The 12182-nt window shown below is 50.4% G+C and overlaps 2 protein-coding genes across 6 annotated transcripts in view; both read right to left on the bottom strand.

Moving 5' to 3' along the window:
• Nucleotides 1-4940: 4940 nt before the first annotated feature.
• Psors1c2 (psoriasis susceptibility 1 candidate 2) lies at nucleotides 4941-6405 on the bottom strand. Its single transcript, XM_021150132.1, has 2 exons — nucleotides 6313-6405; nucleotides 4941-5695 (listed from the first exon to the last, which is right to left on the bottom strand). Exons 1-2 carry the CDS (start codon nucleotides 6365-6367, stop codon nucleotides 5343-5345), a joined length of 408 nt encoding a protein of 135 aa, XP_021005791.1. The 5' UTR covers nucleotides 6368-6405; the 3' UTR covers nucleotides 4941-5342.
• Nucleotides 6406-8489: 2084 nt separating this feature from the next.
• Cchcr1 (coiled-coil alpha-helical rod protein 1) overlaps nucleotides 8490-12182 on the bottom strand; it is a 14010-nt gene continuing 10317 nt past the window's right edge. For 2 of the 5 annotated variants that reach the window (XM_021149591.2, XM_021149594.2), the window contains 8 exons: nucleotides 11298-11410; nucleotides 11092-11137; nucleotides 10792-10940; nucleotides 10514-10702; nucleotides 10334-10435; nucleotides 9206-9357; nucleotides 8948-9104; nucleotides 8514-8805 (listed from right to left, as the gene is read on the bottom strand). In XM_021149591.2, coding sequence (XP_021005250.1) covers nucleotides 8672-8805; nucleotides 8948-9104; nucleotides 9206-9357; nucleotides 10334-10435; nucleotides 10514-10702; nucleotides 10792-10940; nucleotides 11092-11137; nucleotides 11298-11410 — 1042 coding nt within the window. In that variant the 3' untranslated portion in view covers nucleotides 8514-8671. Of the gene's footprint in view, nucleotides 8806-8947; nucleotides 9105-9205; nucleotides 9358-10333; nucleotides 10436-10513; nucleotides 10703-10791; nucleotides 10941-11091; nucleotides 11138-11297; nucleotides 11411-12182 lie in introns of all 5 variants that reach the window. The other 3 variants (XM_021149595.1, XM_021149593.2, XM_021149592.2) reach the window with 3 other exon arrangements.

The following is a 12182-nucleotide window of genomic DNA, read 5'->3' as shown; positions in this document are numbered from 1 at the left end:
ATGGTAGGTTACTTAACATGGGAATGCAAATCCCATTCTCTCTCCTGGCTTCAAGTTCAGGCCTGTGGAATCAGGTTTTTAATCTTTGATTGCTTTCATTTTGCTCCTTGAGACAGGGTTTCTCTCTGTAGCCCTGGCTGTCCTGGAACTCTCTCTGTAGAACAGGCTGGCCTCTGGCACAGAGATCCACCTGCCTCTGCCTCACAAGAGTGCTGAATTAAGGGCGTGCACCACCACAACCCGGCTCAGCTTGCTTTCTTACTCAACCCCAAATCACTTGTCCCATAGTGACAAAGACCACAGTGGACTGAACCCTCCCACATCAAGCCTTAACCAAGAAAATGTCTCACAGACTCTGCCTACCCAGTACTCTGCTGGAGGCATTTGATAGCTTGTATCAAGTTGACAAAACCAAAAGACTTAATTGACACTCTATGACTCTATGGGTAATTTTTTTATTTTCTTATTTATTTATTTATTTTTGGTTTTTCAGAGACAAGGTTTCTCTGTATAGCCCTGGTTGTCCCTTTGTCCTGGAACTCACTCTGTAGACCAGGCTGGCCTCGAACTCAGAAATCCCCCTGTCTCTGCCTCCCAAGTGCTGGGAATACCCAGCTCTCTCTCTCTCTCTCTCTCTCTCTCTCTCTCTCTCTCTCTCTCTCTCTCAACTTCTTATACTTTTTATTTTTGAGCCAAGATCTCATGTAGCCCAAGATAGTATTGAATTAACCCTTGATCCTCCTGCCTCAGCCTCCTATGTGTTGGGATTATAGATAAGAGTCACAACACTCTGTTTAGAGGAGTAATGCCATGAGCTTCAACTTCTTTTAGATTCTCTTCAACCCCAAACCCTGGTCACCTACTGGACTGACGCCAGATCACAGGGATGTATGGACTCCTGCCCTTTGAACATTGCTAATCCCTGAACAAATTTGAGGAACTTGTAACCCCAACACTTGGAAGGCTGAAGCAGGCCGTAGGTCAGAGTTTCTATTGCTGAGATGAAACACCATGACCAAAAGCAACCTGGGGAGGAAAGGGTTGATTCAGCTACTCTTCCACATCATAATCTATCACTGAAGGAAGTCAGGAACTCAAGCAGGGCAGGGACCTGAAGGCAGGAGCTGATGCAGATACCATGAAGGAGTGCTGCTTACTGGCTTGCTCATCATGGCTTGCCCAGCCTGCTTTCTTATAGAACCCAGGATCACCAGCCCAGGGACAGCACCACCTGCAGTGGGTGGGGCTCCCTCCCCATCAATCACTAAGGGAGAAAATGCCTACAGCTGGATCTCATTTACTCCATTGCTGTCCCCTCCTTTCAGACAATTCTACCCTGAGTCAAGCTGACATAAACTACCCAGCACACAGACAGATTTCTAATTGAAGGATAGACTGAGCCACATAGTGAGAGTTTATCTCGAAAGAAAGAAAGAAAGAAAGAAAGAAAGAAAGAAAGAAAGAAAGAAAGAAAGAAAGAAAGAGAAAAAGAAAAGAAAAAGGGAAAAGAAAAAAGAAAAAGAGCCAGGTGTAGTGGTTCATACCTTCTTTAATCCCAGCACTCGGAAGGCAGAGGCAGGCAGATTTCTGAGGCCAGCCTGGTCTACAGAGTGAGTTCCGGGACAGCCAGGGCGACACAGAGAAACCCTGTCTCGAAGAAAGAAAAAAAAAAAAAAAAGGCACAGAACCTTTTTACAGACAGACGCTAAGATATAAAGAAATTCTTGCAAACCTTTTAAGTTTTATTTTTATATGTATGAGTGTTTTGCCTGCAGGCATGTGTGTGTGCCAAATGGATGCATAGCCCATGGAGAAGAGAAGAAGGCATCAGAACCCTTGAGCCTAGATTCGCAGGCAGTTGTGAGCCACCATGTGGGTGCTGGGAGTGGACTTTGATCCTCTGCAAACCCAGTGCTCCTAACCACTGAGCCATCCTCCAGCCCTGCCTGTTAGCCATTCAGCCAGTGTGAGATTACCTGCTTCCTTGGATTTTTAGCTTCCCTCCTCTCCAGTCCCTGGAATTTCACTCGAGTGAAATAGATTTTTCACTGTATTTCTTTTTTCTTTCTTTCTTTTTTTTAATAAGAATTATTTATTATATGTAAGTACACTGTAGCTGCCTTCAGACACATCAGAAGGAGGGCGTTAGATCCCATTACAGATGGTTGTGAGCCACCATGTGGTTGCTGGGATTTGAACTCGGGACCTCTGGAAGAGCAGTCAGAGCTCCTAACTGCTGAGCCATCTCTCCAGCCCTTCTTCTTTTCTTAATTCTCTCATGCAATACAGTTTCCCCTCCCACCACTTCTCCCAGCACCCAGCTCTGCCTCCCTGTTTCTCTTCAGGAAAGAACCAGGGATAGGAACAGAACACTGCATAGCAAGATACAATAAAACTAGACACAAACCCTCATATCAAGGCTGGGCAAGGCAACCCAGTAGGAGGGAAAGGGTCCCAGGAGTAGGAATAAGAGTCAGAGACAGGACTGAAGAGATAGCTCAGTGGTTAAGAGCACTGGCTGCTTGTTCTTCCATAGTTTCTGAGTTCAATTCCCAGCAACCACTTGGTGGCTGCTCACAACCATCTGTAATGCGATCCGATGCCCTCTCTGATGAATCTGAAGACAGCTACAGTGTACTCTTATAAATGAAATAAATAAATCTTAAAAAAAAAAGTCGCCGGGCGTGGTGGCGCACGCCTTTAATCCCAGCACTCGGGAGGCAGAGGCAGGCGGATTTCTGAGTTCGAGGCCAGCCTGGTCTACAAAGTGAGTTCCAGGACAGCCAGGGCTATACAGAGAAACCCTGTCTCGAAAAACCAACAACAACAACAAAAAAAAAGTCAGAGACAGACCTACTCCCACCAAGCTAAAACAACCACAACATATATGCAGACCCATATGGGCTCTGTGATTGCCACTGAAGTCCTTGTGAACCCCTATGAGTCCTGCTTAGTTCAGTCTGTGGGCCATGTTCTCTTGGTATCCTCTGGCTCCTACAATTCTTCCTCACCCTCTTCTGCAGGGTTCTCTGAGCGAGAGAAGGATCCAGTGGAGATCCCCAGTTTGGGTTCTTCCTCCAGCTAATGTTTGGCTGTGGGTCTCTGCGACTGTTCCCATCAGCTGCTGTAGGGATGCGATTCTGCTGCTGTCTTTTGTGTTTGTGGCTTTGATACAGGATCTCTTGGTGTAGTTTGGATTCCAGTAGGTGCAAGCCCATTGTATTTTTAAAATTAACATATATATACATATATGTTTATGTGTGCATGTGTATGTATATATTTTGTCTGCATATACACCTGCATACCAGAAGGTGGCATCAGACAGTTGAGAGCTTCCATACAGATGCTGAGAATTGAACTGAACTCAGCACCTTCGAAAGAGCAGTGAGTACTCTTAGCCACTGAGCCATCTCTCTAGCCCCTTCTTTGTATTTCCTTCTTGTCTTTTCCTGCTACTGCATATATCTGAGGGTCTCGTGGATCTTGGACTGTCTTCAAAACTGTTCTATGGCCGTGCGTGCCAGGGAAGCTCTCTGCCAACTGAGCCACTCCCTTTTCTCTGCTGAGCCAGGGTCTCCTGGATTCCAGATGGCATCTGACTTGATGTGCTGTTGAAGATGAACTTGAACTGCTGAGCCCTCTGCTCTGCCTCCACTTCCCTAGTGTCAGCATTACAGATGTATATCACCATGACTGGTTCAGAAGACTTGTATTAAAGCAGGGCAGTAGTGGCGCACACCTTTAATCCCAGCACTCAGGAGGCAGAGGCAGGTGGATTTCTGAGTTCGAGACCAGTCTGGTCTACAGAGTGAGTTCCAGGACAGCCAGGGCTAAACAGAGAAACCCTGTCTCGAAAAACAAAAACAAAAACAAACAAAAAAGACTTATATTAAATAATTATTCTGCATTAAATTTATAGTACAACTATAAAACACAGATATTAAAGTTAAAAAATACTAATTAGATATGGAAAACGAACTTTTTATTTATTTAATTTTTTATTTTATGGAAGTACACTGTTACTGTCTTCAGACACAGAAGAAGGTATTAGATTCCATTACAGATGGTTGTGAGGCACCATGTGGTTGCTGGGAATTGAACTCAGAACCTCTGGGAGAGCAGACTCTTAACTGCTGAGCCATCTTTCCAGCCCTGGAAAGCAAACTTTCATTGAAAATGCATCTGTAGAGGCTGGGAGGAGTCGGGTATGATGATGCATTCTTTTAATCCCAGCACTGGGGAGACAGAGACAGGTGGATCTCTGTGTGTTGGGGGCCTGCCTGGTCTACACAGTGTCAGGACAGCTAGAACTACATGAAAAGATCCTGTACACACACACACACACACCAAAACAAACAAACAAACAAAAAAGAAGCTGGGAAGAACTGTGTTTCTTTACTGGGCACCCTAGCCAGGCTCAGTGTGGGCCAGAGACCCTGTTCCAGAAGGACCTTGAATGCACCCAGAATGGAGTTCCTTAAAACAAACTGCCCCAGCTGGGTGGTGGTAGCACACGCCTTTAATCCCAACACCCAGAGGCAGAGGTAGGTAGATCTGTGTGTTTGAGTCAGGCTTGCTCTACAGATTGAGTTCCAGATAGCCAGGGCTACACAGAGAAACCCTGTCTCTAAAACAAAACAAACTACTCATACACCCTACGGGTTTACATGTACCACCTAGGGCACACAAGCCACAGCCATTAGAGAGCGGCAAGCTTTCTCTTTCACAGGAACACTAGAGGAGCAAGACCATGGGTCTGCATACCCTTGTGATGTGAAATTACGTACTCAGCCCTCCTCCCTGCACACGTGCAAGACAAGAAACACACACCATTTCTAGATCTCTGCAAGCTAAGAGCTGAGAGGAACGCGGCTGAATATTTAAAAACCTAAGCAACGGTAAAAAATTAAAAAAAAAATAAAAAAAATAAAGCAGACTAGTTTCAGAAGAAAACGTAGCTTTTATTTTTCCATTGGAAGCACCATCCTGATCGACTGTCAGTTCCCAGTTAAGAACACCAGGGGGCAGCAGAGAGCACAGAGCTCAGGCTCTGCCTAGAAGTCCTCCAGGTCTAGACAAGCAAGAACAGGCTGAGTGAGGTAGGAGTGTGCTTTCTGCTGATCAAGAGAAGCGAAGGGACAACATAATGACTGAACACGGACCACAAAGTGGAGGGAGGGGGGGGTTGCAGAGCATAGACACTTCCAACATAGAACACAATTAAAACAGAGACTGAGGAAGGGAACTAAGGGATTAGGGAAAGTTGAGATTCTAAGGGGGGCAGCCAAAGAAAAAGGTGGGCTTTGGTGTGCTCTGTGGAGGCTCACGTTCCCTAGGGTCCCCTATCTATACTCTTCCTGGGGTGGGTCAAGGTCTGGCTCCTCCTGAGATTCATGGTCCATCTCAGGGGCAGGAGGCCAGGGGTTTTCTGGGGGCTGGGTTCCTGCTGGCCAGGGGTCATCAGGCAGAGGAGGTTTAGGGGGATCAGTGCTTGGGGGCTTTGGGGGCCAGGCACCACTGTCAGGAAGATCTCTCCAGGGACGGTTGGAGCCTGGAGGCGGAGGTTCATCAAACAAAGGAGGCGCCCCTGGCCAGGGATCACCAGGGATTGGGGGTCCCAGAGGCAATGGTGGGGAGTCCTCCTCTTCGTGGGTGTCTGTAGATCCGGGAGAAGGGTCACCATTGCCTGAAATGCCTGTAGAGGAGGAAGGAGAATAAGAGATACAGTCGCAGAACACTTCCCACCCAGCTTCATACCCAAAGGTTGAGCCTCACTTAGACTAGCACAGCCTGAGCCCCAAAACAGATCTCAGAGTGACCCCCAAAGTGCTCTCCATACATTTCCCAAACACTGAGGCCATCTTCACATGGTGTGAAAGCCCTAGGCTCATCGGGACCACTGACAGGATCATATTTCCAAATGGTTCTCTGTTCAACCTTGGTTGGGTTACTCTACTGGAACCTCCCCCAGGGTGGTCTGCACTGGAAGTGGTCTTGGCCCCACCTGTCACTCAGGCGCCATCTGTAATAACCAGCCCTCAGTCCCAGTGACTCCCTAGGCCTGGTGACTCCACACAACTCCACACAACTCTATCGCATCCCTCCACCTGACCCAGCAACATATTCAGAATCAAGGTGCCCCTGCCTGCAATCCCCTGCCTGAGCTTCCCCACTAGGGACACTCCAAGAATCCCTTCTGCTCTGCGTTCCTCTTACTCCTTTCCTCCTGGGGGCGTCCCCTCCCTAAGGGTGGGTCATTTCGACCATTTCCATCACCCCAGCTGTGCTCCTGGCCTCTTCCGGACGACTCACCTCCTGCACATAGGCAAAGGACCAGCAGGCCTAGCAGCTTCCAGGTGAGCATCATGGCTGTCTACTGGCCCCCAAGGCGGGGTGCTGGAGTCTAAGTGCTTGAGAACCCAAGAGGCTTTATAGCAGAGGAGGTAGAGGGGGTGGCCAGTCTGTGGGGAGGGGCCAGCTCAGCACCCTAAGGGATCCCTACCAGAGCCTAACTGGTCAAACCTGTTTACAAAGAACCTGCCAGTAAGCATCCCTCTTTTCTGTCCCCCAGTCCCGGGCCCGGGGCAGCCTTGTCTCCCTATGAGTGACCCAGACCCCAGGAGGCTCCACCCTTGTTTTCACACCTCCTCCATCCACACCCGGCAGGAATCAGGACCCACCTGTCATCTTTATAATCACAAGGAAGGCTACCTTTCATCCGTGATAGTTATTGGAAGCCACAAAATGGGGGCAAACCTCGCGTGGGGAAGCTTGGTAATTAGAGGCAGAGGCGGGACGCCTGGGTCAGAAAGCACCTTCTAGACTGGCATCTCAGCCTCTGGAGCTCCGTCCCCCCACTCCCCTCTGGACCATGCTCTCTGGCATGTCACCCCAGTCAGTCACTGGGAACTTCCCAGGCAGTGACATCTAAGGAATTCCAAGGGGTGCCACCTGGGTGACGGGAAGCCAGGATATCCTGGTTCCTGACCCCATGCAGAGGTGACTGCATCAACACCAAAGACTCAGGAAGAGCTCCCCCCACCCCACCCCACCTTGTAACCTTAGAAATCTTCCTTCTTCAGGATGGCCCTGAGCATCAGGGTCCTTAAGACACACCCACCACCACCACCACCACCACCACCACCACCAAGAGAGATTGCTTCAGAAGGCTTGAGAGTGTCTGAACTACAGCTCCATTCTCCACACATCTGTCCCCACCTGGTCGGTTTGGGATTCTACTTGTGGCTGATCAGGGAAACTTGTTTTCCACTTGATAGCCCTGTCCCCAGAGCATCCACCTTGATCCTGGACCATCTCCCTCAGGCTCCCAAGGTTTTAACCCATTGTTACTCTTCCTCCCTCCTCTCACACACAGATTTTTTTTTCTTTTTTCTTTCCTTTCTTTCTGGTCTACAGAGTGAGTTCCAGGACAGCCAGGGTTACACAGAGAAACCCTGTCTCAAAAAACAAAAAAAAAAAAAAAAAAAAAAAAAAAAAGAAGAAGAAAAAGAAAATGTGAGTGTTTTACATAAAAGTGATGCACAGGGAGGTCAGAAGGCATTGAATCCACCAGAACTGGAGTTATACAGTTGTTTGCCTCCATGTGGTTGTTAAGAATTTAATCTAGATCCTCTGGAAGAGCAGCCAGTGCTTAGGCCCACTTAGCCATCTCTCCAGTCCATCCCAAAGCCCTTCTGGAACTGTGCCCTGCCCCTGCCAGGAACCCCCTGCCATCCATCACAGTGGCCCTGGGCTAGGACAGCATCTGTTGAGATTCCTTGAATGTTGACTGTTTAGTATCTTGCTCCAGGCATTCATCAACACCCAAAGAAAGTGAAGACAAAGGAAACTTGGTCTGGGTAGCAGTGGCACAGGCTTCCAACCCCAGCACCGGTGTGTGTGTGTGTGTGTGTGTGTGTGTGTGTGTGTGTGTGAGTGTATGTGAGTATATGTGAGTATATGTGAGAGTGTGTGTATGTGTGTGTGAGTGTATGTGTGTGAGAGTGAGTGTGTATATGTGTGAATGTATGTGTGTGAGAGTGTGTGTATGTGTGTGTTGGCGGGGTGCACAACACAATAGCAGGCAGATCTTTGAGTTTGAGGGCTGCCTGATTCAAGAAGTGAATTCTAGGATAGCTAGGGCTGCACAGAGATCCTATCCTGGAAAAAAAAAAGGAGGAGGGGGTAGACAGAGAGAGACAGAACAGAATGAACTTGGGTCTCTGAGTTCAAGGCCAGCCTGTTCTACATAATAAGCTCTAAGGCATCCAGGGCTACTAAGTCTCAAAGGTCAAAACAAAAAACAAACAAAACCAACAACAAAATCTAACCAAACCTGGGGTGGGGGTGGGGTGTGTGGGTGGCGGGCTTCTCAGAACACTTCCAGGGCAGTTAGGAAAGAGGTTTGGAAAGAGAAAGGGTAGGGGTAGGAGGCCAAGCTTCTCACAGCCCCTGCCCCAGGAGCTGGCTCAGGGGAAATCCCGGTCTCCCAAACATCTCCAGGCAACTCCACTATTGCCATCTTTATTCATTACAGAGTTTGAATTTGGTGGAAGCTGGGGTTCCAAGGCTTGCTGGGGGGCAGGGCTAGGCTGGCCCCACCCCATTTCCTCCGACCCAACCCTCCTGGGGGTCCAGCTCCAGGCTGGCTTCATTCCTCCTCCTGACAGCTCTAGCTCAGCAGTGGATCTGAAGGAGGGTGCTTGGTGTTCTTGGTGTTCTGGTTATCTTCCACACAAATATCTTCATCTCTGGAAATGGCCTCGCTCAGGCCTTGCAGGTTATCAAGCAGGATGGTCAGGGAGCCTGAGAGAAGAGACATCATGGGGTGCACACCGGGGTGAGAGCAGGCTGCATGTTGCCCAGGGCACAGGGCTGCACTGGCTAGGAGGCCCTGAGGGAGATTCCTGGGCACTGGCAGCACAGATTAAAAGCCAGTGTATTCTACCTTTCACAGATTCCTTGCACGAAGCAGCTGCCGGAGACTCAGATGATGAGGACTCCACAGACCGGGGGCTGCACTTCTTATTCACTCCAGAGGGAAGCACTGCTAACAGGCGCTGCTGCTTGTAACAGAAGAGGAGACCCTCCTGCTTCAAGGTGGCCTGGGGAGGAGAGGGTGAGCCGCCGGCCCAGGCCAGCTACCCGCCCCTGCACACCTTACACACCCACCAGCTACCGTGACTAGCTCCCTGCTGTCCCCTACCAGCATCAGGTTCTTGTCCCTCTCCAGCTCCTGCACTCGCCGTGCCAGCCGCTGCCCCTCTTCCTTCCGGGCTTCATCCTGCAGGCGCCTGAGCTCCTGGTTGCGCTCCTTTTCCTGAGTGGCTTTGTGCTGGATCTGGCGCAAGGAAACCACTAAGGAGATGGGAGGGGGTTAGCCCAGAGCCCCAAAATGAGTCTTGAGCTCTCAACTCTGTCTCTAGGGGTCTCTTCCACACCACGGGTGGGCTGATGTCATGGGATCCTGAGCTCTCTGAGCCCCAAGTACTATCTCCATCCCTGATGCCAACTCCTTAGGCAAGATGTGGACAGGGGCGCCGGAGTCACATCTCCTGTAGCTAGTGCTCATGTGATCTGTTGATGTTGTTTTGAGACAGGTTTCCCTATGTTGTCCAGGCTAGCCCTAAACTATCCTGCCTCTTATTTTCAAGTGCTGGGGTGACAGGAAAGTGCCACCATGTGTGGCTAGGGCTCATGTTCTTACGACGCTAGGTATCATGATTAGATAATTTTCTATCTGTGGGGTGTGCAGCTAAACCATCATGTCTGCTGCAACTTACACAACTCAAATGCCTACACGTGTAACCATGGGAGCACAGGCGAGCCAGCAGGGGTTGACTGTGTTCTACTTAGGGAAGACATGAACATTCATCCAAGTGTTAAGTTTCTGGGGAGGGCAGTCGCCAGAAGTGGGGACACAACAGTGGTGTCTGTTGAGGGGCAGTGATGCAGGCCTGGAGCCAGAGTTGTTCCTGATCTGGTGCTGGCTGCTGTGTGTTCACTGCATAAGAACTCATTCATGTCAGTCCTACATTACTTCGCTACCTACACTTGTCAACAAAAAGCTTCAAAAAAGGTAGGTGTGCCGGGTGTGGTGGCGCACGCCTTTAATCCCAGCACTCGGGAGGCAGAGGCAGGAGGATTTCTGAGTTCGAGGCCAGCCTGGTCTACAAATTGAGTGCCAGGACAACCAGGGCTATACAGAGAAACCCTGTCTCGGAAAAAAAACAAAAAACAAAAACAAAAAACAAAAAACAAAAAAAGGTAGGTGGGCTGGGGAGGGGTTACCAGCCCTGTGTCTCAGTGCTACCTTCCTCCTGGCACATCTCACCAGCCTTGGCCTGCTCCCTCCGGGCCTCGTTCAGCCTCCTCTTTGTGTCTGAGAGCTGTTCCCGAAGCCGAGTTTCCACCTCGGCCACCTTCTCTTGCAGGGCTGCAGGTGAGGGTACGAGACAGTGTCAGGGGGAGCTGCCCATCCCACAGGGTGGCACACACAGCCACGCCCCCACACCTTGCCCGTAGATTTCCTGCTGCTGTGTCAGCTCCTGACGGAGGCTGGCAGCTTCCTCCGTGCTCTCCTGCTGGCCCCGACGTGCTGCCTCCAACTGCTGCCCAACGCTGGCCAGGGATTCCTGGGCACGCTGCAGCTCCTGCTCCAGCTGCTGGGCCACCTCGATCAGCCGTCGGCGCTCCACCTCCCCTAAAAGGAAACTGTGGTCACACAAGACCTCTTGCTGGCACCTGAGCCTCAGATGGTGGAGAGTCTCCTCCAGCCCCACGCAGGCATACCTTGATCCCGTGCCCGGCCCACCTCCTGCTGGATCAGGTGGGCGCTCAGCTGCAGCTCTGCATCCAGGCGGTTCCGTTCTTCCCGTAGCTGTTCCAGCTCAACGCTCAGGTCTGTGTCCAGTGGGGGTGCTGCTTCGGATGGGGGAGAGCTGGGATAGCAATAACAAGAGTCAGAGAAAATTCCCCCAGCAGCTACCTGCTTGGTGCCTCCACCCCTCCTTGGTCCCTCTGGGTCCTAGCAGCCAATAGATTGCCTCCAACATCCACACCCCCCTCCACCTCAACTAGCCTAGACTTTACCTCTCCATGCGCAACTGAGCAAGAGCCACCTTTCGAGCCATCAAACCTGAGAAGAGAAGACAGGGAGATGAGTATACATGGACAGAGGGTGGTGGGAGCACAGGACTGAGTGACAGTTACCAAGGCAACAGAGGATAAATGTGGGGTTAGATCCAGGGCTAAGAGCAAGAGGGCCAGGCCGGAAACCCCACAGTTGCTCTACGTACCCTTAATGGTGTGGACCTTCCGGACAGCATAGCTGAGTCGGTTGCTGAGGCTGGGAATCCGGGCTACAGCCTGATCCATCCTGGTCATGGTGCTCTGGAGTTTGGCCTGAGAGCTGAAGAAGATGTAGGCTGGCTGCTCACCGTCCTCCCTCCCCTCATCCCTTCAAGACCTGCAGGGTCTGGTGCAGAGGACACATTTGTCCTGAAGGCCCTGCAGGGTCTGGTGCAGAGGATACATCTGTCCTGTCCTGTTACATGAGCGGGGAAGTGGGTTGTTAAGTAGCAAGCAAAGGAGAAATGGAAGTCACCAGGAGAGGCAGTGCCTTGGCAGACCCTGCAGGTTAGTCAAGCTCCTTAGCAAACCTAAAGAGAATCTAAGTGCTTAAGCTTGGTAACTGTCAGGTTAAAAACATCCAGCTGAAAATGAACTCCTGCCACAAAACCTACGGTGTCTCATTTGGTCCCTTACAGTCTTCTTGTATGGGTGGGAGAGGATGAGAGACCATTAGGGTTAAGTCAGGGTGGCTAGAACTTCACCATCACGCTTGGCCTGCAATATCTATAATAACCTGCAGTGAGGAACCATTAAAGTCCATGGGCTCAACTCCTACCTGGATCTACATTCTGTAGCCCAGGAAAGGGCTCAGCAACAATTCTACAGCAGCGGGTACCAGAGGCTGACTGAACTCTGAGACCTGTACCTATAGGCTACCACTCAGGCTCCGGGCACTTGGGACCTGCCACAGAGCCCAGAAGGGCTTTCTGGTGACTTTTATTAAAAACCATGTCGGCCGGGCGTGGTGGCACACGCCTTTAATCCCAGCACTTGGGAGGCAGAGGCAGGCGGATTTCTGAGTTCGAGGCCAGCCTGGTCTACAAAGTGAG

The sequence above is a fragment of the Mus caroli genome, chromosome 17, assembly GCF_900094665.2.
Source record: "Mus caroli chromosome 17, CAROLI_EIJ_v1.1, whole genome shotgun sequence".
NCBI classification, from domain to species: Eukaryota; Metazoa; Chordata; class Mammalia; order Rodentia; family Muridae; genus Mus; species Mus caroli.
The sequence above is the reverse complement of the archived record's forward strand: the minus strand, read 5'-3'. Positions and strand labels throughout refer to the sequence as shown.

Coding starts and splice junctions, on each gene's coding strand:
- Psors1c2 (XM_021150132.1), bottom strand. CDS start 6,367: ATGATGCTCACCTGGAAGCTGCTAGGCCTGCTGGTCCTTTGCCTATGT. Junction 5,696..6,312: donor CCTTTGCCTATGTGCAGGAG/GTGAGTCGTCCG, acceptor CCTCCTCTACAG/GCATTTCAGGCAATGGTGAC.